The sequence below is a fragment of the Polyodon spathula genome, chromosome 2 (genome assembly GCF_017654505.1).
Source record: "Polyodon spathula isolate WHYD16114869_AA chromosome 2, ASM1765450v1, whole genome shotgun sequence".
Taxonomy (NCBI): domain Eukaryota; kingdom Metazoa; phylum Chordata; class Actinopteri; order Acipenseriformes; family Polyodontidae; genus Polyodon; species Polyodon spathula.
In genome coordinates, this window is record NC_054535.1 from 88,878,869 (window position 1) to 88,905,478 (window position 26,610).

At 39.2% G+C, this 26,610-nt stretch overlaps 1 protein-coding gene across 1 annotated transcript; it reads right to left on the bottom strand.

Annotated features, from left to right (window-relative positions):
- Positions 1 to 1,352: 1,352 nt before the first annotated feature.
- LOC121303220 (uncharacterized protein KIAA2026-like) lies at positions 1,353 to 25,694 on the bottom strand. Its single transcript, XM_041233790.1, has 8 exons — positions 23,901 to 25,694; positions 22,688 to 22,888; positions 18,351 to 19,993; positions 17,818 to 17,897; positions 16,601 to 16,690; positions 15,592 to 15,707; positions 10,835 to 11,022; positions 1,353 to 7,752 (listed from the first exon to the last, which is right to left on the bottom strand). The coding sequence occupies exons 1-8, from the start codon at positions 25,331 to 25,333 to the stop codon at positions 4,094 to 4,096; spliced, it is 7,410 nt and encodes a 2,469-aa protein (XP_041089724.1). The 5' UTR covers positions 25,334 to 25,694; the 3' UTR covers positions 1,353 to 4,093.
- Positions 25,695 to 26,610: the final 916 nt, after the last annotated feature.

The window sequence follows — 26,610 nt, forward strand, 5'->3', positions numbered from 1 at the left end:
AATAAATGTGACCACAAGTTGCAAGAATGTGGCACTGAAACAGTTAATGCTCAATGGACACAACCGGTAATGAATTTAGCTTTGTGCCAGCCAAAAAGACACTATTTCATTCTTGTTCTCTTTTTGTATCTGCCATGCCTGCACAGAAGCCTACTTAATAGATTTTGGGCTCTCTGCACTTTAGCACAGATAAAGTACACTTGCCTCTCCCACCTGCTCCATTTTTTTAAAAATTATTTTTCCACATATTCCTCTTGTAACGGCTTTTCAGCTGTTGTAATTTTTTAATGTTGTGCAAAAATAAAACATGGAGAATGTGTATCACTTGTCAGTATATTTAATATACTAACAAAGAAAGACTTTCATAATTGTAAAAGTGGCTTCACAAAGTTTTATTCTTTATTGTCCATTGAAAATACTGCTACAAACTTACCGGTAAACTTTACAAATTACTTGTCGATCTTACTAAAGAAATATCTTTTAGTTCTAACATTTCATTTTGAATTCATTTTTGAACACAGAAAGAAATGTTGTAACAAGATTTTTCATGGATAGCTGCTACTTTATATATATTTTTTGTAGTAGTATTTTAAACCACTTGCAGTAAACCAAACAAACATGGTTTCAATTATGGGAACTTCACATTTACTAATAAGCACTGCAGAACAGTTTTCTAGGAAAAAGTTCCTTCAACACAAATGCTTCACTGCTGGAATACAGAGCAGCTGGAAAACGTGCTAATTACATAAGAGCACAAACCACAGCTTTCACTTTCATCTTGAGCCCCTTTCACACTGGCACTCCACCGGGTCACAATCCCACGTAGTGTGAAACCACGTATCTAGGTTGTGCCCAGGTTGAACTCAGGATGTGGGTTGACATGTTTTGACCCAGGTTGAGCGAGACAAAATGCATGACAGCCATTTGTAAGCCGACGAAATAACAAAGCCACACATGCGTGAAGGTTTTACTTCTGCAAGGAACGTTTCTATTTAGCTGTATTTTTGTTGCTTGAGACACCATGAGCCAGATTGCAGCAGGGATGAAGAAACACTTGGGCTGACACATCCTTAACAATTTGCTTCCGGGACATTGAGACACGCATTGTGTACTTGCATCTGTCACCCAGGTCAACCCTGCTTTATCAAAATCAATGTGCAATGACGTAGCCGACCCTCCTGACCTGAGTAGAGCGTGCCAGTGTGAAAGGGGCTTTACGTTCTCTGTAAATCTCCAAATAACTTGCAAACTAAAACATGTACATGGATGTAAGGTATCTGAAGCTTTAGATTTACAAAAAATTGACAACTTATTTATTTTTTTAAGTTTTTTATTTGCTATGGTGTCATGGAGGTTAGACATATTATAAATCCTCATTTGAAACAACTCTTAATTTAACTTCACCTACCTTTTTTCCTATAATATCTCCTCTTTCAAATAATTACTGAGGTAAGCTTTGGTGTGGAGTGGTGATGGCTGCTTTATAAAATAACTGTTCACATTTTTTTCTTGCATAATACCCCAAGATCAAACTTGACTAAGAATAGTTTTGTAGTGAGTACAAAGCCAACATCTAAAAATGAGGAATATCACATGACCTCTAGATGGCACAGTTCTTAAGTCATAGGTCAAAATGAGGGGTGCTGTTTGATAACAATGAAAATATGAAATTGCACGCTGGAATGGTTAATTAAATATTAGAAGATGACAAAGCTGGTAGAGCAAAGATAGCGAGTGATCTATTGTTTTTCTTGGTACAGCCTTTGACAAAAACAACAAGTCTGATTTTACAAAGCATGTTCTTTTTATTACATTCAGAGTATTCTGCATTTCTTTCTAAAGATTGCAATGGTCCAAAATACCTAGTAAAATACTTAGAAATCTATACATTATGTAAACAGAAACCATAAATAAAACCTTAAAAAATCCACACATATTTTGAATTGCAACCTGCTGATAAAACAATTATTCACATCTCCCAGCTGTGTTCCAATCATTTATAAATACCGTATTTTTTTTTTTTTTTAAAGAAACACAACATGGAACACAGAAGAAATCTTTACGTACTAAACCTTTAGTATAAATTATGGAGAACACAAAGAAAATGTTTAAAGGCAACGATTAAATCACTGCCATGCTCAATGTGCAAATAAAAAATGCCTAGCAAAAAGTGATGAACAGACTTTAAAAGTTTTCACTACTTTGTTCACTATAACATTTCAAAAGATACAATGCTGTCAGGAACTTTATATCCTGCTTTTTAAAACTTCCAACAGGCAACCAAATAGGGTTACTCATTCTCTATTGAAAAGGGCATTCCTGTTTATATTTATTTGGTTGCACAATAACCAGCACTGATCATTCAGTGTAAAAAGAACCTCTGCTCTACCTAGGTACTATAATGTTATAGTGCCCCCCCTCCCCCCCTCACACACACTTTTGGGTCACAAATTCGCAAGGAGAACCAAATCCCTCCCCTTTGCTGACGTAGAAAACAATGTAAAAGATGCAATCAAAGGTACTATATTCTTTTAGTTTAGATTATGCTAAGGAATTAGTCTTTATGGTAGGGAATAAATTACCACTAAGTTTCTTGTTTCTTGATTTGTGTATTCATAGTTATCTCATTACAAGCACAGCCACAACTTTTAAATATGTGCAAGAACATACAGGAAGTGTTGATATTGTTTTATACACAGAACGCCATTTCTCTCAAGATTTTTACCCTTCATGACCAAACTGCTTGGAAGAAACCAAGATAATCAGTACTATTACGAGTAGTAAAATGCCTAATAAACTAAACTACAGAACTGGGAAGAAATTATGTCTTGCTTCAGCTTTCAAAAGGAATTCTTGTAGGGTTGGCAGGTTTGAGAACAGCGTTGGTCTTTTCTATAACAAGCCTCTGCCAACTGCTTCTCTGATCAGACTACACATGATTAATTCTAAGCAGTTCAGATATACTGTTTCAATATTTATGCTCCCCCAATTTTTTTAAACCTTGAGAGCAAATACGACTGCTTTCTTCCTTGTGTTAATTTAAAAATGAAAATTTGGTGACAATCAACCATTCAAATTACAATATGAACTCACAAGAAGCACGCTCTTTCAATGCTTTATAAATGCAGAACAAAAATACCTTATTTGTTTGTGCACAATCCCAGTCACCTGTGAGTACAATCTTGTATATGACTTACATGTAAACTAAGGCTGGTATCAGGATTTCGTCAATGATCTTTCACTGTCATTGTGTACACCTGGTCACACTGCAAAACTGGGCAAAACAGGGTGAAAAGTAAGAGATGTACACAATACAGTGTAGTCTGCAGATGACGAACTTGGGCTAGTGGATCTGTGGAACATAAACTTGTAGTGGAATATCAGACAGTGAAAGAATGAGAATGTAGTTATGATTACAAAAAATGTAGCACAGGTCACATACACAAGTGTGCCAATAATGCACTGTGCTACATTTGTTACTTATTCACTCTCCAGTTGGAGCAGGTATGAATGTTTTGCCTTCTTTTCCCCCATGCGCACATGGGGATTATTTGCAATGACATATTAGGTATGTCAATAAGTATTCTCAGTTGGAGAAGCAGCCAAAATGACTATATAGTCCAGTGCTTGTTCTAGTGCGCACTCTGTGCACCCTAAACCTTAAAACAACCCTTACATACAAACTGGCAGCTTTAATTAAAAAACAAATGTAATATCTTCTAAGTGCTTTAGAAAGTGGGGCAAAGAAAACTAAACAAATCAAGACAGTCAGTCCGTGCCAGTCCAAAAAGAAACAGAAAATATTGCTCACAGATCAATTTGAAATCAGCTACCTGGAAGAATGAACTACACTAAGTTTACAGTACTGTATATAGTGAATGAATGTAAAAGCTACCGTATTTCTTGAAAAACTTTGTCAGAGTAAAAAAAGTTGCAAACCAGGTGCGTCTATATCTAGTATGATGGTCGGCATGTAATAGTGCAGTCCACAGCAGAAAGAAACCGTTCCATTTGTTGCTGCCCAGATCTCATATTGAGTCAAAATACAAGAAGTGTGTACTGATTTTCTCCTGCCAGTAATTGGCCTCTCACGTTAACTGCTGGACCCTGTTTTATCGGTGTCTCTTGAATGAGGAGTGGCATCCTCTACCCTGAAGACAGGAAGCATCCTCCCTTCGCTGGAACTTGGAGTTATCACCACAGTGGCCACTGGCTTGGACAGCTTCACGAAGCCGTGAACAGGAGTACTGATGGCATTTAAAATGGCTCCTTCTGGACTGACTATTAATTTGCTGGAGGAGCTGTTGGTTAGAAGTGAAGGGGAGCTAGCAGGCTGCAACTGCTTGCTTAATATTATCGCTGGATTTGTAAATGGCACCGGCGCCCTTATTGTGTTTAGAGTTGTAGCTGGGAGAGGCTGAGCAGGTGCCATAATAATGGGATGCTCCGATGGTGGTAGTGATGCTATGGGGGAAGCCTGTGTCTTAGTAATTGCGCTCCCTATTGGTGGTACAGTTGCTACCGGTAATGTCTGTATCCTAGAAATGGTACTCCCTACTGGGGGCACTGTTGCTGTGGGTAAAGTCTGGGGTCTAGAAACCCCAATTGGTTGCAATGTTGGTGTTAATGGTGAAAACTGTGCCTTGCTAATCATATTTGCCAATGTTGCATCAGGGGCTGTCTTTGCGCTGTTGACAAAGCTTGCTACAGATGGTGCTGTTGCTATAGCTGGCCCTTTAACAAAGTTACCAACTGCTTGCACTGCTGCAATGGGCAAGCCTTTCCCTTCTGCCAAAGTCACAGTTTCTCTCAGACTTTGTTGTGTGGCTGGAGCGGCTATTTTGTTAGCTGCCATTAAGTGAGAAACCTGTACTGCAGATATAGCATTCCCTGTTGGCAAAGGGTTTGTTCCAATGGCCATGACGGGATTAGACGATGCAGCTGCCAAGGGCAGAGTGTGTGTCTTTGCACTGTGCAAAGTCAATTTCACTGTTGAGGGAGGCTGTGATTTGTTAAGAGCAATCGAGGTCTGTGCAGAAGTAGTAGGTAAACTTCTTGGGTTCTGATTTCCAGGTAAGCAAACTGGCCCACTGGGTACAGGGATAGCCTTCTGGTTCGGTGGCCCACCAGTGACATTACCAGTGGGAGACATACCTGGACTAGAAATAAGGAGTACATGACTGCCAGGCCCAAGGCCTTGAGGAGGGACAATTAACCTAGTGTTATTTATCACAATTTGGGTTCCAGGAGCCAGAGGTGTGCTGGTATTGATTACAATCTTCTGTTGCACTGAAGATTCACTTAAGAGATTAACAGTAGCTGACTGAGCTACAGCTCTGGGGGCTGGAACAGGAGTACTGAATATCTGAGTGGGTTTGGATACGTTTTGGGGCACTTCAGACTGGCTTTGAGAAAAGGGTGTAGAGATGGTACACACTGGAAAAGATGCTGTGCACAGTGTAGCAGGTGATCTTGGGTGACCAACAGCTTGACTTGAGACTGCGGTCCTCAGTAACTGGATGTTTCCATTTGTCACATCTTTCTGAGGCAGACTGCTTGTATAAGGGACCGGAGAAGTCTTTAGATGATTGCTTCTGCTCTGTGCGGCTTTTGGGCTTCCCATTGTTGGAACTGGTGAGGATACGGATGAGACACACTGCTGATGGGAAGCTGCTATAAGGACTGAAGATGCCAAATGCCCAGCTTTCACAGTGGAGACAGACACTGTTTTTCTGTTACTTATTGGGCCTGGGTTCACTGATGAAGAAAAATCATTGTGGGTAGCATTTGCTGTGGTTGAGCTTACAGCTGTCCTAACGCCTGTGTCTGCTCCTGGAGCTGAGATATTGGTCTGCCTTCCATGACTGGGGGGACCCTCAGTCATCCTAGCAGCCAAACTGGGCACCAAGTTAATTGCCTGTACCTTCTGCAAGTTGTTGGCAGCAGCATTAACAATGGCTTGGCCTATGTTAAGGCCGATCTTCACATCTTTTATCTGAGAGAAAGTGGGCACAGCAGCATGGGGGTTTGTGGAAGAGTCCATGGCGGCGACCTTCTCTGGAGTTTTTGGAGCACTAATCAAAGATTGGGTTGCAGTAGCACAAGTTGGGCTAATAAACATCAATTTCTGGGTGTGGAAAGGAGCAGCAAGAGCAGGAGGGCTGAACTTGGATGCTGAGCCACAAGGGGTGACAATGGAAGGAGAAGTGACAAGGATAACTTTTTGTACGGGCGTTTTGTCTACCGAACTGTCCTCCGACTGAGGTAGAGCCCGTTTGGTTAGAAGCTTGGTGGCATACTGCGCCAGTGGAGCCTGGGTGACCACCATACTAGTTTTCCCAAAGTTTTCTGTAGACACTGCTCCCACAGAGCCTGCCGCCATATTGATAATACTATGCAGAGTACCAGACAATGCTTGGGTTGTGGTTGCCAATGTGGCAGAGGACATTGTGCTTTTGCTTAGAGGTACTTGCCCAAAGCCCATATTCTTTTGGGGTTGGGTTTGACAGACACTGTTCCCCATGGCCCGATTGAAGGGAATAGAGATGGAGGAAGGTACCTGGGATAAGCTAGAAATGGAGGATCCCCCAAAATGTGTTGACCCTGGTGATGTAGTTGCTGAGCAAGTTGTTGCTGAAGCAGCCGCAGAGGAGGTGGCAGACTTGGACACCAAAAAGGCTTTGAATCCGGGTGGGAAAGTAAAGATTGGGCTGGGGGGTAAGGAGCCAGATGTGCTATGGTCAGGGCTGGTCTGCACCTTGACTATGCCAGTGTTTCCTCCTCTAGTGGTGACAAGGATAGACTGAGAGTCTCGGATACACACTGTTTTGAGTTCCTGCATGGAGTCGGATGATTTGCTGGTCTCTGCAGCACTCACACTGGCAGCCACAGCTCTGCTGGAACTTAGCGTCTGGGCTGAAGACTGGTCCGGTGCAAATTTGGAAGAGGATGCACTCAGGTAGCTTGGTTTTGGAGAAATTCCTGCCGGCTCGGTCCGTGGCTCCTCACTCAATGGCACCACTTGTTGCACAGGGATCTTGCTCAGATCATCAAGCTGAACTGTACCAAAGGAATCGAAAAAAGAGCCAGAACTGGCTTTATTATGAGTTATGGAAGGCTGGTTCTGATTGGTTTCCATCTCCAGATGCTTGTGATGGAGAAGGAGGTTCCTGGGCAGGATGACCACCTTCTGCAAGACCTTCTCTCCAGTCTTCTGGTCTAGGATGGGCTGCATTGCAATCTTTACTGAGCCACTGCCCCTATCACTAAGCAGGTCAAAAGGCACACAGGAGTGGTCTGGCTTCTTGTAAAGCATCTTCAGGGGGTTCTTGTCTGGGCCTTGGCCAGTTGTTAAGGGTTTTTCCCGAGCCACAACAGCCACCTTATTTGATGTCTGGTTATTTGTGACTGGCAGCTGACTGATTAAGGTCACTTTGTTCCCGACATTCTTTGCTAGCAAGGCTTGGATGGGCTTATCCCCCTTTGTGAAAACAGGTAAAGCCTTGGAAGTTTCTGTAGCTGGAGGCTCCATTGCTGGTTTCAAGTTGCTTAATTGGGTTTCTGCTAATGCTGCAGCATGATCCTCATTTGTGCTGAGCTTGGGTCTCTTTTTGGGTGTTAATTCATCATCTGTGCTACTGCTCTGCCTGCGCTTGGGATTCTTGGGCTGCAGATTTAAACCTTCTTGGCAGACACTTCTCAACGGTCGGTTCCTGCTCACAGGAAGTTCCAAGCCTTGCTGCCTGCAGTCCTCTGAAACACAGAAATGTAAAAAATTTATAAATAAAATGTAAAAAAAAAAAAAAGGCAGACCTAAAAACTTGCATTCATCAGAAATTAAAAATGTTGAAAAAGAAGATGCAGACTGACAAGTACATATGCTCTCCTCACAGGAATGCTTCATTACATACTATAAAATCTGGTCCATAAGTCAACTTTATGGGAGTCCAGGAAAAAGGAGTAATGACGTATACACCAGGACAGTTCTACAGAGGATGCAGTTAAAGGAGAGTATATTGGATTTAATCATAAGAACCCATTTTTTTCTACTTAAAAGTTATACGAATAGCATACTTCACTTTCATTTAATCTCCCGCTATTACATTCAAAAGAAAAAAGAAATGTTTCTGTCAATTTTTTAAATATTGATTGGCCTCTTTTGTATATTTCTGTACCGACAAACCTATCAATGAAACATAAAATCACTATAAAGGAAACAGAATACTGCAGATATTTGAACAGTCATGTCCAATTATTTAAAAAAATATATTTTTATTACTCTATCCAGCTGTATTTTACAAAATCCAAAAACAATTAATTCTGCGCTCCTGTCTGTAACAACGTTAGGACTCTTGAAACGGGGCAGATTTGATGATCATGCACAGGGGTGGAAATCCAAAACTACTGCTTTCTAACTTTCTAGCATGAGTAGAGTGGATTGAAGCAAATCGTTTTTATGATTTTTTTTTTTTGTTTATTTTAACTTTGTAACTGAAAACATACAATTTTATTATGGCATCCTACAACAAAATGTGCTGTGCAGCGTATCGCTTTATTCAGGAGAATGTCCTTAATTAATTATTTGTTTCGAGACATTTTTTGAAAGGTGATTTCTGCCACCAGATGTGGTTGTGACATCACCAGAATAACTCAGAATGCCTCAGGATACAAACATGAACTAGTTTTGCTGTCCGAGTCATGAAAATTAGACACCCTGCTAAATCTAGGATAGCAATCTTAAATTGAGATGCTGCTTAAGGGTCAAAGCATGATGCAGTAAAACATTATTTCATTGCTGGCAGTAGTTGAAATGGGGCGGTACTCTCCGGTACAGAGTACCACCACTTCTGAATTTCAAACATTTGAGTAGCGCTTTGGCACTTATCACTGTCTATCTGCCTATTTCTTTTCCAAACTCTCAGCTGTAGTTGTGTGGCTTTCTAGCTGTTATTTTGTTGTCCCAGCAACAGCTGCAATATTTTTGTTACAGCTGAGCATAGACTGCAACTCCCAGAGTACATTACAAACAACTGCAACTCCCAGAGTGTACTGCAAAACAGAGCGGGGGAATTTACTTTGGATGGTCCAGGTCAAGTTGAGATTAGACACAGTACTGATTACATGAAATGAGCTGGTCAGGGAGAGAGAAAGAGAAAGAGAGACAGCTGGACAGGGAGACACATCTTTTCACACTTGCACATCCATGCTGAGCCGAGCCAAGCTGAGATGTTTACATTCACGTATTGTACATCAAATACAAAGTAGTAGTAATTGTAGAAAAAATAAATAAAGCTAACCGCAGGACAACAAATAAATATATATATATATATATATATATATATAGATACACTGATTATATATATATATATATATATATATATATATATATATATATATATATATATATATATATATATATATATATATGCGCACCCCAACATGAACATTGGTTTCCAGTCTGCACTATTATCAGCGATGTGTATGCAACAGAAGCCTCTGGTAGATTACTAGATTAATTAATCTTAGGCTAGGTAGTTGTTTCTATTTTTTTTATTCTCTATTAATTAAATTATATTAATTGAAAAAGGCAAGAGAGAACCAGATCGTTATTATTTTTTATTGTTTTGGTTTAATATAATGTAGCAAGCTAATGATCCTATTGAAGTAGGCTACAATATTTTATTTTTTCATTAACAAGTTGTCATTGTTTTTTGTTGAAATTAATGTTTCGCTTTCATATTTTGTTGTGTACTACTCATTTAATCAAACCAAGTAGTGTAAGAAGTTGCTTGTATCGTTCACGACATTTTTCAAAGCAAGTAAACTTATTTTTGTGTATAAAAACCTAATAGGGTTGCAGCCAGTGTCATCTTACTTCAAGGCACTCAAGCTGAAATCGTAAAATAATTTAAAGTAGGCTACAAACGTGGCAGCGGACTGTTTAATAATAACTTTAAAATGTTACAGATAGTATTTGAAAAAAGTCAGGAAAAATAGATTTAAAGTAGGGCTTTTAAAAACAAAATCTAAACGTAACATATTTAAATATATTTTTCTTTATAACTTTTATAAATGCAATGTTAATATACGGTATATATATAGATATATATATTTTTAAATGACCATATCAGTCATTGCAGGTCTGTGACCAAGAACTGCGTCCATTAAATTATAAGATTTACTGTTTTTGTGGTCTGACCCGCTTTATTGTTATGATCTTTAGTTTTTTTGTAATCCTGTTTTATTTTTTTCATTTTTTCACAACTCTGTTTCTTGCTGTGGTTTAGTCCTGTAATTATCAATTCCTGTGATATCTTTTGGTAGACTTGTAGTAGTATTGGTAGTGTTGTTTCGGACAGTACGAGTTAACCCTGCCCTCAGCCTTGCTCAGCACCGAGCCAGTACCAGATATCTTGCGAGGCCAGAGTGTCACGGTTCCGGCTCGGCTCGGCTCGACAAAATTGTGTGAAACTAGCTGTACCGTGAGGGCTTGGCTCGGCTTGGCCGCAGTGTCCAAGTGGAAAGGGAGCCTGAGAGTACTGTGAGTACCGCCATTTTTTTTTTTCATTTCAAGCACTGATTGATGGAAATAAATTAAATTATGTAAGTATAAATATATCACTACATATACATGAAATATTATACAATGTAAACAAATGCACATTAAATACAAACCATAGTTAGCAGCTGACCATTCCAGTAATTCTGACACTTTTAGAAACGTCTGATATAACACCTTTTCAATACTGTTTTGGACCTTGGTTTTGTCTAACTTTCTACCAAGTACTCTGAAAAACTTTGTTCCCAAACTCACCCGCCTGTATGAATAACTCACCCGTTCCTATTAACTCTTTCTTTAAGACTTCCTGTTTTTCAGCACCATCAGTTGGTCTGTTGGTCTCTGTGGAAGAAGAATCCTTGCTCAAATCTCCACCCCCCTCTTCCTCAGTCCAGACCTCTCGAACAAAGTTGTCATGGTCAGGATGCCTTTTAAAATCGTCAAAGTCTTTCTTCAGTCGAGCTCTGAAATAAGATATGATACTTCTTTTAAAATGTGCAAATAGGAACGGGTGCAATGTTCCAAGTTCAAATCCAGCCCAATATCCTAGTGGCTATTTTGCTTTAGTGGGGATCTTAGTTTAATTATATGAAAAACAAGCTTGGACACTGGTGAAACCAGAAATCCAGCTTTAGATGACCTCGTTGATGTCTAGGGATGTAATTAAGTAGTTGATCAGATAGGTAGTTAGAACCGAAACCCTGGAGTAAAATCTTAATTGTAAACCAATGCAAATAAACCAGAACACGAGACATGTGCCAGTCAAGATTCAAAGCAACACCAGGGGCATACTGTAAAAGGAACAGAATGGTTTGTAAAAATGAACTAAAAGGAATTGTGTGACATAAGCATACTGCACATGCATACTAGAAGGAAAATCTTTATCAGCAGGTGGATCAAGAGGAGATGCATAAAATAACTGCTGTCAATTCAATTTGAAATATCTGCATATCCTTAATTAACTTAAAGAACCCAATTATACCCAATAAAAGGAGGACCAGTAATAATTTCAATAAAGTGTTTATAGTGGTATGATATATCTGATATAAACACAGCCTATATATAATCTGCTGTTCTTCACTAGACATTCCACAGAGTGCCACATTGGCTCTGGCCCTCGGGTTAGAGAGGCAAAATTGTCAGGAATTTTCAGGAGCCTGTAGTCTGCCAACATCTGCTCTCAAGCTCCTGGGTGTAAACGGGCAATTGGCCATGGGATCCGAGGATGCACACTGACCTTCCGTTCTCCTAAGCTGTTGTGGGGAATTGCTGCGGTGAGGGAGCATCATTCGACAGGCCAGCCTTCCAGGACCATGTCGGTCTTTAGTCAGCTTCATAGTTTTTGACATGGACACACTTTTGCTAAAATTGTTTAGCGAAGAAATTTTTAAATAGTTTCTGCTAATACTCTACCCGGCCACTATGAAGAACTGAAATGGCCAGACTTTATATGACTATACACTGTATCAGTACTGTAATGCATTCAGTAGATGAATATATATATATATATATATATATATATATATATATATATATATATATATATATATATATATATATATATATATATATATATATGCAACTTAAAATGTTTGTCAGAACAAGAGCAAACACCATTTTACAGGATTTTGATTCTAGTAAAGCTAAACATACCTAAGGATTGAGAACAGAGCAAAAGTTATGCAGTGACAAAGGGTAGCTTATTACTGCAAGTAAGCTGGCTTAAATGTTGTTTTTGCTCTTTTTTTGTTTTAACGTAGTGGTTATTTAGCTGTGTTTTGGGAATTACATTTACTTGGGGGTCGTTCAACAAAACGCATCATCCGCCTACAATGTCCATTGAAATCTGAGAAACCACAAGGATAAAAACTACCAATGTTTACCAAAACCTGTAAAAATGTGCAACCAGATACTATTTCCACTCATTTAGCTGTGAACAGTTTAAAAAGAGGTTGACAATATTCAGATATCACATAAGTGCATATTTAAAAACTAGTCCTATATGTAATTATTATGTAAAGGAAAAGTGCACCATATGGTGGAATAAGGTAGTATTATCCTTTGAGGTCTTACGAACTGAAAAATGGTAACTATAATGATGTTTTGCCTATAACTACAAAACACTGAATCATAAAATATTCAGCAAAACTGTAAAAGTTGATAAATAATGTATTGTCCAATTCATGTAGGTATATAAACTGTAGATTTTAACTTGTTGTTGATGGTACCAGAGTGCACATGATTTTGGGACAGTTCATTACAAAGCATCCAGAGGTTGGCAGGACATTACTTAAACTACAATTTTCTAATGCATATAAGCGGATTACATATTTCATATGCTTAGAAGCTGGTACAAGAAATAAATTAAGCTATAGTTAAGCAGTTAAGCAGTATATAATTAAGCAGTAGCGCAGTTATTTCTGAAAAAAATTCACTTGGCCCTGTCCTTTTTTTTACTGACATTGGTTTACAACAAACTTTGTGCCACACAAGTGGGTGTCATTTTATGGTAATTAAAGAGGGAGGATGCTAATATTTCAGATGTCACACAATGTGGTCCAGTGGTTAGAGAAAGGGGCTTGTTATTAGGATGTTCCGGGTTCAATTCCAGCTCAGCCACTGACACTGTGTGTGATCCTGAGCAAGTCACTTAACCCCCTTGTGCTCTGTCCTTCAGATGAGACATAAAACTTAGTTCACCCCCTAGTCTGTAAGTTGCTTTGGATAAAAGCGTCTGCTAAATTACTAAATAATATAAGAACCACAATGTGAATTAAAATTTATTGTATTAAAAGGGTGTTTACAACAACTTTGTAAGATTTTAGCCCCGAGATGATGTGCTATTGAAAGAATACCACAGGTCCGTAAAGGTAGTAATATTGAGCAAAGACTTACAATGTGAGTCTAAATTGATTTTTTTTATCTTAAAAACTAAGCAGCCTGGTGGTTTAAACGAAGTAGGGTTGTCTTGTTTCTATGAGCGTGCTTGCATGTATTTTGAGAGGCAGGCTGGCTTGCAAGACACAATATCCCCTTCCGATAATTAGAGCATAGAGATTATAGCATGTCTGTATGTAGTATTGGCTCTGATATGTATAATTTACTTTATCCCCTCATTCTGACTATTCCAACTTTTCAAAAGTCTTAATACGTGATTTAACCAATATTTAAATCATTAATTAATTTGGTCCGATTTCAGGTGTATTAAATTGTCCGAACCCAATCACTATTTATTTTTAGCTGGTACGCTACATGTCCATTAATTACCTGCTTTCTGTCTATTTATTTAGACTAAAGCCCCTTTCACACTGGCATGATCTACCCAGGTCAGAACCTACCCGGTAGGACCCTGTGTTGTAATGCAGGTCCGGTATACAATTTCACACTGCTTTTGATAAAACAGGGTTGACCTGGGTGACAGCTGCAAGTAAACAACACGTGTATCAATGCCCCGGAAGCAGCTTGTTACTGACGCTTCCATCCAAGCTTCTCTGGATTGAACCATCGGCCAAAATGTTGATTAGAGCAAATGTTTCTACATCCCTGCTGCAACCTGACTCATGCTGTGTTTCCAGCAACAAAAATATGCCTAAACAGAATAAACAGAAATGTTCATTGCAGAAGTGAAACCTTCACACAGACATGGCCGTTTGCTATTGCGTCGACCCACCAACTGCCGTCAAGCATTTTTGTCTCGCTCAACATGGGTCAAATCGTGTACACCCATACCCTGAGGTGGGTCGCTGGGACCCGGGTACAACCCAGGTACGTAGTTTCACACTACACGGGATTGTGACCTGGTTAACCAGGACCCAGGTAGGAGTGCCGGTGTGAAAGGAGCTTTAGACACCTGTACCATACATTTGGTGGATGCATTTATGTAAGGTTAAGTAACTTTTGTATTACTTTTTTAGAATGATATTACAGAAATGTTGTAATTGTACTTACCTAATCATGACCAATAGGCAAACAGTACTACTTATTGTATTGACTTTATTTTTTATTACATACTTATAATATGCACTTTGATTTATTGTTACCGCCCCCACCCCTCCACAAAACAATGCAACCATATCAATAGTTTAACTGTAATATGAATTTCATGTCAACACAAAATGTGTACGGTTCTTAAATCCAAACCAATACAATTTTCAAAGAAAGGCTATAACGTTTACAATTACTAGAAGAGAAGTACTTTTGCGTTCAAATACTTTCCATCAGTGGGATACGGTGATATGAAACTGCAAGCACCGGCTTTATTGATTGGGCTACCAAGAATGTGTAAGGCGTGTCCACATGTTGATCTGTCTTAAATTATTACATTCATTCTGGAATGGCTACTTTAAGGCTTTTAGTACATACCTTATCTTATATATTGTCCTTAAAACGTATTTATTGGATTTCATTGAACAAAATTTATTTATACAACATGCAAGGGCAATAATTAATTTAATTAATTTGTTTGATTGGTTTACAGTCTCCCAGCCATAAATTAGTCAATACTGAGGAATGGTGTCAAAACTTATGGGGGTTATCAAACAGTAATACCTGTAAGTCGCCCTGGATAAAGGTGTCTGCCAAATAAATAAATAATAAAAATAGGCTGAAATTACTAAGTCAGGTCAAATTTGGTAAAAGGGTACTACAGGGGGTTGAGAGTAGGATCTTGTATATTCAGCATTAAATATTCTATTGGTATTTTTACATTGCAAATTGAACATTCACATTTTCATAAATACATACTTACATGTTTTTTTTACATATATATGCTCCATAACAATGATATTAGGTAATATTTTTTTTTCTAAAAGTAACAATTTATTTTAGTTTATTTACAGCCATACCAGTCTCTAATTTGCCTTCCTTTAAGTATCCAAATACTAAAAACCTAAACAAATATGAATCTACATGAGTCAAACCTACCCTTTAGCCTAAATTCAGAATGGAAGGAGCACAGTAATTAAAGATCATAACAGCAAACATGCAACACAACCTGCCCACAGTTGCATTTCAAAACCACAGGCTCCATTTACCTGTTTCTTTGGAAGGCCTTGATCAGCTTTGGTTCCCATGGCAACAGCTCATTAAGCAGTCTCACCAGCGTGCAGTGTAATTCCTTCACAGACTGCCTCCTGAGGTACCATTTCCCCTACAAAACATCATATGTTCTTGTCAGGGTAAAGTAGGGGCTCACTGAAAAGGCCTCTTTTCTCCATTCCCTTTGTGAGGCCTCAGATGGAACAATAAAGCATGTGGGGTGCAAACTGTCTAACACTGCAGTGGTAGTGTTTCCTTTTCTGCCCTTTTTAAAAGATCAGTATAAATTTCTACTGATCCACACATCAGCAGCAGCAGCGTTATAACTAGCAGTGTGAGTTTCCTCACACTGCTAGCTAGAGTGTCTCAGCCCTCAAAGAAGCACTCTAAGGGGTGAATGGGTAGCTTTGAAATCATACTTAGCCAAACCCCAGCCACCCTGTGCTACTATTAACAAAGATGCTCATGATTTATTAATTGTGTTACTTTGCTGTGGTACCTCCTGCTAAGTATAAAACAGAGATTGCAAAACAAGACCTCTATACTACAATATGGTTTAGAGTTTAAAATGTAGTAAATACAAATTCATTTTGCAGTTTTCTAAATTTACACTAAACATCTGGCATATAAAACTTAAATGGTGAAACCAAAAAAGATGATAGAAATTATACTAAACTTGCACCTTGTTTTTTTTCTTTTTTAAAGTAAAAAAAAAAAAAAAAAAAGACTTACTGGTACTTACTGTAACTTTTTTGTTGGAATTTTGTAGTGGTACCCCCACATTTCTGTTTAGAAAAAGTTAGTGAACAATGACAATAATTTCCTCATAGCTCCAAGAGTTCAAATCAATCCTCACCTGAAAACCCCAGCCATTCAGTCCTGGGTCTTCAATTTGGGTTGAGAGAACACCAACTCGTTTAACCTGAGCCAGGTTAAAACCCAGGATTTTAACAAGGTCTAAGTCATTTAACTGAGGCTTTAGAGGCAACATGTTGCCTTACTTACAGATTTCTTCCGCATATTCTCCATCTCTTTCAGTTCTTCCTCAGTTTTGCGGATTAGCGCCCGGAGTTCCTCAACATTCGTGCAAACTAGCTGTTAATAACAAAAAAGATATATACAAAAATAAGCAAACGATGTGTAACAAGTATGTTAGTAACATACAGCCCCCTTCACAAATTTAAATACAACATTAGAGCAATCAGTGTCATGAAAAAGTAAAATGTGCATTTCCAATATGTTGAAGTGTGGTGGCTTTGTGATGCTGGCTGCTGTCTAGTCAGTGGCTACCTTTTTTTTTTTCACCAGAGCCAGATTCAAACCCAGAATGAAATACCATTTCTCCACTATGCTGCTCAGTTTCCCAATATATTAACATTTATGTATATACTTTATAGCTCTGAAGATGCAGACTGAGATACATATGCACCAACTACTCAAGCACCCATTACCATGCCCCATATTAAAAGCTGATAATTATTTGCTTCAACCCAATTTAGAGCCAGATAACTACTTCTGCTCTAGTACTGACAACCACAGGGTCCATCTCTTGCATAGCACTGCCGAATGATGTGCTTACTAATAAAGTAGCCACTTCCTGTAAAATGAATTTAGAAATAAGTAATATGTTGTGCATTTTACAATTGCCGTTATTATTTACAGGGCAATGTCTGAGTTCTGACCTAACTTCTACGGAAGCCGCATAAAGCCTTCCCCTCATATATCTGGCACTGTTTTGTCTGGTTTTTTTTTTGTTAGATTTAATGCTTTCTAGTAATGTATGTTTATAAGTGTTCAGTGGCTAATTCTAATTAAGTTTGGAGTGTATTTCTTACGCACTCTTTGCTGTCAGGCAGCCTGTGAAGTAAGTGCAAGTGAAAGTACATTCTCAGCATGATTTGAGGCACTTCTAAACATACACTAGAAGTTTTTAAATCTAAATAAAAAACAAACAAAATGACATTAACATACTTAATCTGTTTGTATAGAACATGCTGTGGTTTAAATATTTAGGATGCTTTTCCAATGGCATTCCGATTGTGACACCTACACACTCAGCGAAATTATAACTGTAGTTGCTTTTTGTTAAGTTACCTTGTATTCATATCATTTTGTACCGTTATAACTGATATTGTATTGATTAAACCAAACCTTTAGAGTCCGTACCACTGAATCGCACAGACCAATGAATCGCTGCACTTATACCATAAGACTGAGCATACCCGAAATCCGGGTTCGAAGGGGAGCTGAAGGCAAGTCTTTCTTTTCTTCACAGTAGTCTTCTTGGACTCAGATTTCTTTCCTAATGATGTCAAAAGTACTGTTATTATACATGCTGCAATTTAAGATATGCGATATTCACTTAAAACGTAGCTAGGCTGGAATTTCACTCAACAGATAACAGGTGCAAAGTAATATGCTTATTTGAGTATTACATTAATTTATAGTTCTCTTTTGCAATATTTTATAGGAAATGACAGTGAATATCTTTTTTTATTTTATTTTATTTTAATTTAGAGCACACAGTAGAAGAATGACAAAATATAAGGCAGCCCTTAACTGCAGAAAGAAAACTGTCCTGTCATTTCACAGTAAGCAATCTCATTACAATTACATTACAATGTCTGATTTTGTATTTATTTATTTATTTATTTATTTATTTATTTTAACTTAGATTTGAAATTGGAGTCCCTCTGCTTAGACAAGACTAATTTGGAGTTTGACTCTAGTTTCACCCAATGAGACATGTGCTCACCTGACTTGTGCTTCTTGTGTTTCACCTTCTTAGCAACAACTGTCTGCTGGAGGTCAGGCCGAGAACACAGGGCCAGGTTCTGCTGCAGCCGTCCTGGTTTTGCTTTCCCTTGACTACTCACCGCCTCCTTCACTTTCTTTTTCTTTTTCTTCTTCTTCTTTGTCCGCATTCGGCCCGCCTTGCCTTCTGTCTGGCGCTCTGGTGCAGAGTGCTCGGGAGATGCCCGTTTCATGGCTGAGGGAGCTGGACAGCGGTGGGGCTTGTTTCCATGGTTCTCATTGGCTGGGAGAGATCCACATGCTCGGCAGGGCCCCTGGGTTGAGGGGGGTATCCCACTGTCTTGGATGCGTATTTCCCCTGGGCTCAGGGGTGCCCCAAAGCCCACAATCTTCCCAGGACTTGACGGTTTCTCCTGGTTTTCCCAACAAGGAGGAAGAAAATCCCTGCACTTCTTTGCTTCACAGTTTCTCTCAGAACCTTCCCTTTTAGGGCTTATATTGCATCCCTTTTCTTCCTTTATTGCTGTAATATCACCACCTTCCATTTTAATCCTCTTAAGAGAATCCTCTCCTGTGAAAATAGTGTTAAAAACCAAGTCCCTGTCACCTGAAAGACTACCCTCATCAGAAGCAGAGCCTTTTCTGTCACCCCATTCAGTTATCGTCCTTCTGACACCTTCAGATACTCCATTCCCACCTCCCTCCCCCGATGAGCTGCCACCATGTTGCTTATCTGTCAACTCTCTAGTTCGTGTTTTCCAACTAGTGTGACCCAAGTGGTTCTGTCTGGTATCATTTTCCTCTCCTTTTCCACTATCACTACCACAGCCGGGACCTTCCTGAACCATGCGCTTGTTCCATCTGACATTTGATTCAGGGGAAGGGCCCCCAAAGGCAGCTTGCTGTTCCTGTCTGGAATGCTCACTCTGTAGCCTCTTAACACGAATAGGCAGCGGGAATTCTGGGGAGGCTGAGGGGCTCTGGCAGTAGATGCGGAGGTCCGCTCCACAGAAGTGCGGGAAATGGATGTAGGCGTTCTCCTGGCCATCATAGCCCAGGATGGACTCCCGGCACTCGTGGATGGGCTGGCTCAGCACGGCATCCTGCACCTCCTTCTGAGTCTCGTACACCCAGTCACATAGGCCCTTAAGCAGCCACACCCGCTGGTAGAAGGGCAGCAGGTGGAAGGGCTTCTCTTCCAGGGGGCTGACCTCTCCTAATACCCGGAAGAACTGAGGGCAGAGTCCCAGCTGCTCAGCGCAGGCACGCTGGTCCTCTGCCTGCCCCACCGCTACATACCAGCGCTGCACACTCTGCCTCAGTGCTGCCTCCCAGCTGCGGTAGGACAGGGCTGGCCGTCGGTGCAGGGTGTGCCTCCGCTGTGGGTGACTCAGCAGGGAGGTCATGACCTTGGCCAGGAAGACACTGCAACGTGGCATAAGGAGGAAGCGCTCCAGCTCATAGAAGATAATTTCAGGCAGCTTGAGGGCCTGCTGGGCCAGGCAGAGGAAGTGGCCGATCGCCGGCACTTCCCATAAGGCATCCATGGGCTGCGGATATGCCTGAGCCAGCAGACTACGCTCCCACTCCTCCAGCTCCTTGGCCGTTGCCTCCTCTGTCTCCTTGCGCTCCTGTTCTCGCTGCCTAGGAGAGAAATTGGAAGAGTCACAGGTAATGCTCCCTCTGGACAAATAAGCTCAAAGAACCACTGGGACATTTACCTGTAAATCTTAAAATCTGTCAATATACAGACTTTTACCATAACACACACACACACACACACACACACACACACACACACACACATTATATATACAGCTGCACCAAAGATCGGAAATATTTCTGCTGAAGATCGCTTTGTCCAGTACATTTCACATGTTTATTTATGTTGTTATAGTATTTTGGGTCTTGGATAATTCACTGATGGTGAAAATAGAATGTCTTTAAAAGGGGGACATAAAAAACAAAATATTGTACAGTTTAGCTTTTACTGTTTTTCAGGGAAGCTTTTAAAAATATTTAGAAACATGTGTTGTATAATAACTCTAGAAACAACACTGAAATATAATAAAAAACATTATTTACAGTGAAAAATATCTGCCATTAAGTTATACAGCCCTGTGTGGTTTATAATTTTTTGTTTTACATATTTAAATTGATATTGCTTTCTTTTCATTTCTACAGTTTCCTATAAAATGTTTCCTGCTGTAACAAGCTTGTAATAACTTTATTATTTATATTTTGGGGAAATGCACTTTTGTTTCGAGAGTTCTTCGATCAATAGTTTAAAATCGTTATTATTTTTAGTATTTTAAATTGCAGGGTTGTGGGGTTTTAAACAGTAATCTTACATAACCACATGGAAGTTAGAATAGGGGATTGCGGGTTTATAAACTGCAGATTATGGAAAGGAAGTCAGGATAGTAATTTTCTAAACTGGAGAATAGGAACTATTCCTACATGCAGAGGTGTAATTTACACAGGGGTCATGTTCCCCTCGTTTTTTAACGACATTGCAGCAATACTAAAACCTGTACTTCTCAATAATGTATTTGTATAAATCACTAGTCAGTATAGTAGTCTCCACTAGGACCCAGCAGAAAAGCCAATCAACTGAGCTAGTGCAGCCAAACATTGTGAAATTTTAAATCGTGCTACCATTTCCAATGTCTATGGTCTCAATACTATAAAATATTTTCAGTTTGAACATTGGGATCATCTTGTTGTAGAAAGGCTATGAAATACCTCCTTCTGGAGTATTCAAAGGGTCTCAGGTGATTTTATAAATTAATAATCTTTATATCGCACCTTTCACAGTAGACCACCATCACAAAGCACTTTACAAGATACGAGACTAGGGTGTGTGAACTATGCATCAGCTGCAGTCACTTACAACAACATCTCATCCGAAAGATGGAGGTTAAGTGACTCGCTCAGGATCATACAGTGAGTCAGTGGCTGAGCTGGGATTTGAACCGGGGACTTCCTGTTTCTTTAACCACTGGATCAAACAGACTCCTCAATTAAAAATATAATTTGAAGTTTAAGCTTATTGTTAAAACTACAAACACTTTTTTAGAACATTTTAAAAGAACGTAATAGTTTGCTCTGTTTAGCAAACTCTGATGTTGAAAATTGCTATAGACAACCTGTAGCATGTTTTTCAATAAAACAAACACATATCCTTTCTCATATCTATGTGTTCTACTGTTATTTTGAAAATGTAACCTTCAAAAGTGTATTACCTATTATTAATTCCAGCATGCAAGTAAGACAAAATAAACGCAAATCATACTTTATTGGTTCAGAAGCTAAGTAACAGTTACCTGAAAGTGGTTTACTCTCATGTAATATTAATTTATATGTAAATATATAATTAATGTTATAACTAACTATAGCTGCAACCTGGTCATACACCTTTACAAAATACCAGGATGTGAACTGAGCAACTGTTTTAGAAGAGGATTGTAAAAAATAGCATCTTTTTTAATGAAATGATATCACAGCAATCTTTAGTGTACAATTTTGGAACCAACACTAATAAATAGAGAGGCCTGTGTCTCAGATAGACATACTGTACTTGAAATACAATGTTTCCATTCAAATCATATACACCATTTTAAAAAAGGGATGGTTGGTACAATGTTGCAATACACAAAAGAACAAACTTGTACACTAATTTATATTGTGTAATTACCAATGCAGTACTTTCTAACCCCCATCATTTCTATTCATGCATGCAAGTCCCAAAGCCATATTGATTTTTATATTTTTATTTTTTGTTTTTTTTATTGAGTGAACACTATGATGAAGTTATTGGTAGTGATGTATATTAAGTTAAATCATTCAATGGGCCTTTTAGTAAACTATAAACTCATAAGCAGATTGTATGGCCATTTTTACTTTGATTCAAACACATTATTGATAACAAATCAAAAATTGATCCACATGCACTGTGTTTGTATTTTCTTAAAACCCAGCTTAAAGTTATTTATCACAGCTTAAAGTTATCTAAAATGCCTTCAAGTCCCTCTAAATCAGGGAGGGTCAATTCCAGTCCTGGAGGGCCATTCCACTCTACGTTTAATGAAAGAATGAACTACAGTAGTTCAGCACCTGGAAGGCACTTTTTGTATCTGGGGTGGCTAAGATGGGAGGATTTTTTTTTCCCTACTCTGCTCTAAGTGTTCATAAAAATGTTCCATATAGTTAAAAAAAAAAAAAAAAAAACTTTGACTTCACTGGACTTAGCATGCCATGAATACACTCCTGTCAGCTGTTAGATACTATATAACTTAGGCTGTGCCAGTTTCTTGGGAGTGAAAAGTAGGGTCCAACCTCCTCTCGTCCTTGGCCCTCTGCTGCTCTTCCAACCTCAAGGCCTGCACCATGATGGATTCTCTGGCCCCCGTCGCTATGGCTCCCAGGTTCCGGGGAGTGGTGCGCCTCCTGGTGGATGTGCTCACCAATACCTTCTCGTCTTCCGATCCATAGCGGCCTTTTGACGTCGTGGCTAGTGTTGTCTTCGCCCTCAGAGGCCTTGAAGGAAAAAAAACATTGGTGTAAAACCCAACACCACAGATTAAAACTGGGATTTTGATTGGGGCAGTGGGTTTATAAATAAATAAATACACAAATAAATAAATAAATATACCCTATTTATATAGCGCATTATCTGACTTGAGAGGGAAGAAAAGACAATTATGGTTAATGGGTTGTTTTCAAAATGGGGGTCAGGAACAACAATACAGTATGTAACAACTACATTGCAATGCAGTAGGGCGTTTGTGAAACACAGATATTGGATTTTCAACATGTGTTGATCTCACATTATTTAGGTAGCTTGGCAAGGTCTATGAGCCACAGTAAAACTGGAATAGCTCAAATTGCAAAAGGGGATATCTTCTTTACATTCCTGTTGAGTTATGGCCAATGTAGATATTCTCTACACTATTCTTGGTAAAAATGCTGATTGTGTATACTGCAGCTGTGCATATTATGCTCTCATTACAAAAATATACATGGATACAATTTTTGTCTCTGAAAATATTTCAAGTAGTGTGTGTTGGAATATTAAAATATTTAACTCAGCAAATAGAATACTACAATATGCCATTTTTCTTTATTCTTAATCTAATTCCTGTTTATACAATTAAAATTGCCCACCCCCAAATTATTTACAAAACTTTAAAGACTGTTAAAAAAAAAACATGCGGGATTCGTGTATTCATTTATTGTAAAACATTCCTTCATACAGAGTTGAGAGAACTCTGGTATGTGGTCGCTAAAAAGACTTAACTTAAGGAACTGATCCTAATGCAAACCAGGGGTATTAAATCACCAATTAACTCAGGTGCTGCATATAAATGGACAGAGAAGCGCGTTCTTCGTTTTTGGAGTTTGCGAAGGGAATGGCTTTGGAGTAACTTTACAGGTAGTAAACAAGCCCATTTGATTTTAACCACACCTTTCATCAACCTGAATAGCCGTGTACTAAATACAAAAGTACTTTGTATGTGTAAATTGATAATAGTGATAATGACTAACTTACCTGGACAGCAAGGTAAGCTTCTGCTCCAACATCATTTCCAATTTCTGTGCTTGCTTTGAAAGCCAGTGGTCGACCCCGTGATACCTGTAACAGTTTTCCAGCATCAACCTGAAGTCAGCCACGAAGTCTGTGATTGTCTCGTATTCCCTGTTGACAAACTTTTGCTCCATTCTCCTTAGCCACATCGGTTCCTGGATGCGACTGGTATAGTCCCCAAAGTCCTTTTTACTAACAGGGTTCATGAAAGGAGACGTTAAACTCCGGTGTTTTTCTAAAAGAAAGCCATTCAGAATCCGATAACCTTGCTGCAGCTCGTAGCTTAGATCGTCGTGGTCGTTAACAGCTCCACTGCTAGTACTGCTTGCATGAAAAATCTCTAGCAAAGACCGACTATCCTCTGAAATTTCAACCATCTCTTCCACGTTCACACTGTTGCTCGACTCTGTTCTAGGCTCGGAAATGGCATCTTCCTGCGATGCTGCTGAGGTACCATTAATGAGACCCTCCGCGTTCAAATTACATTCGGTACTCTGTGCCACTCCCGGTAATGTGGGTCCTATTTGAGATTCTTCGCATGCTGCTGAGTCTTGTGAGGGAACGCTATCCAAACCCACCTTTTTCACGTTGTCAATGTTCTCGTTATAATCCCCAACTCTGCACAATTCAGCGCGATATTCACAATTTTGGGTTGCATCAGTAGCGTTAACCATGGTTATGTCGGCACTGCTGGCAGGAGATAGCGTGCCCAGTTTACTAGCAGCGATACAAGAGTAGCGTGTGTTACTGTTTTCCTTCAAGAAGGAAGCGTGTGAACCGTCGAGCCCATCCAGAACATGAAAGTTTGTCCTGAAACCCGCATTCTCAGTGGTCTTGCTTACAGAGTTATGATGCTCAAATGGTGAGTTTAAAACTTTATGCTGACCATCAGAGTTTATTTGAGGAAAAACGGATGCATTATCCATGCTAGCATTATGCTGAAACGATCTAGCAAGACATTTATTTTTAAAACACAACTTACGTGATTGCTGTAGTGTATCCCGTAGAGTATCGGGATCTGTATTTTTTAATTCAGTTTTATTTCCACTTGCCGCAGTGCCCATGACTTCTTGTTGCTCTTCAGTGTTTGTTAAAGGCAAAACAAACTGCTTTTCAACATCAGCATTTAAATCTCCTGTCTCATCGGTCAACGCTGCAGTATTTATCGGTTTTCTATCCACGGGCAAAGTTGTGATGTTAATCCGGGCCAAATTCGTCAGAGTCCGATCCCCACATCTAGAAGTGTCGGGGCCTACTTTCAGACCTCTGAGAACAGCGTTGTCAATTTGCATCCCGAAGCCGCCTGTATCACCAATCTCGCTGCAGCTCAGCCCTTTTTTGTTCGCTTCTTCATGCGGCTCATTGTTCGCTGGGCCTGCGTCGGCCGTTTCCTCCATATCATTAAGGAAAGAAATCCCAAATTCCTGGGAATACTGCTTCGCAAGAGAAAAACTACTGTTAACCGTACCTACACCTCAAAAACCCTAGATCAGTCTCTTCCATGGACTGTGAAAGCAATCCGAAGCCGGTTAAATGTGATTTGTCCATCAATTTTGTCTACAGTTTATTCTCAATCACAATGTGGAATTACAATAAACAATCGGACTCTCAATACCTTTATGCGAGTGTATTCAATATTCTGTAATATGCAGGCAGCGCTTGTTAGCTCATTCTGGTCCTATAAGTTAGCAAAGCTTTATTTTGAACGTTGCCCCCCTGTCTGCAGGTTGAGTGCGGAGACCTCTGTTTCTCCTGTCTTGCTGACGTCAGCGCCTGTGACACAGGTCTATCCCTGTGCCAGTCTGTGTAGTGGTGGCCTATAAGACAATCATATGTAGTATAATAATAATACGAGTTTGTGTGTTTTTGGAGCTTTTTAATTTACAGTACTCTTAAAATGCTAATCTTTTAGCGTACAGTACAGTTAAGCCTTTTGTGGTCACTGTCATTTTGATGATCACATAAGTTGTTCATGGGACAACAACAAAGGGGATGCATTTAAAAAAAATAATTAATTAAAATACACCATAGATTAAATTTAGCAGTTATATTCTTGTTGGCGTAATCTGTTTTCTAAATAATTTAAAAATAACAAAGACAGTCTTTCATACACCTGTTAACTTTTTCACCATACATTAAAAAAAGCAAAGCCTGCTTCAACACTGTCAGTAATGTGTAACACAGCCATATTCTAAAGTTGGCTCCACAACTGAGTTTAATTTAACAAAATAACAAATTCTATGTGGAATAAAATCGATTGGGTTGGGATATATCCGCACATATTTGGATTTTATCTCTCTCTAATGTAGAGTGGTGATTTTTTTAATTTATTTTTTTGGGTACACAGAATAAGTCAAAGGGAACCCAATCCAAACAAATGTTTGTGGGTGTAGGGGCATGTTGCCTAGCTAATTACCGTAACTATGATTAGCTATACAGTTGTGTACTCACGGTCTTGGCTCCTTCATTCATGCATCATTAAAGTTCACATTCATTACACATGTTTGTCTTGTCCAGTGTTGAAAGTGGCTATGCTTTGAGCCACGGTAGCACTTCTGTTACTTTTTACAATACATTTGGCATGTCTTCATCTGTTGACCTGGTTGCGACTGTGATTGTGGTGGTGTGTTTTTTATTTAATTTTTTTAGATGTTAAACCTGAAAACTCACCATG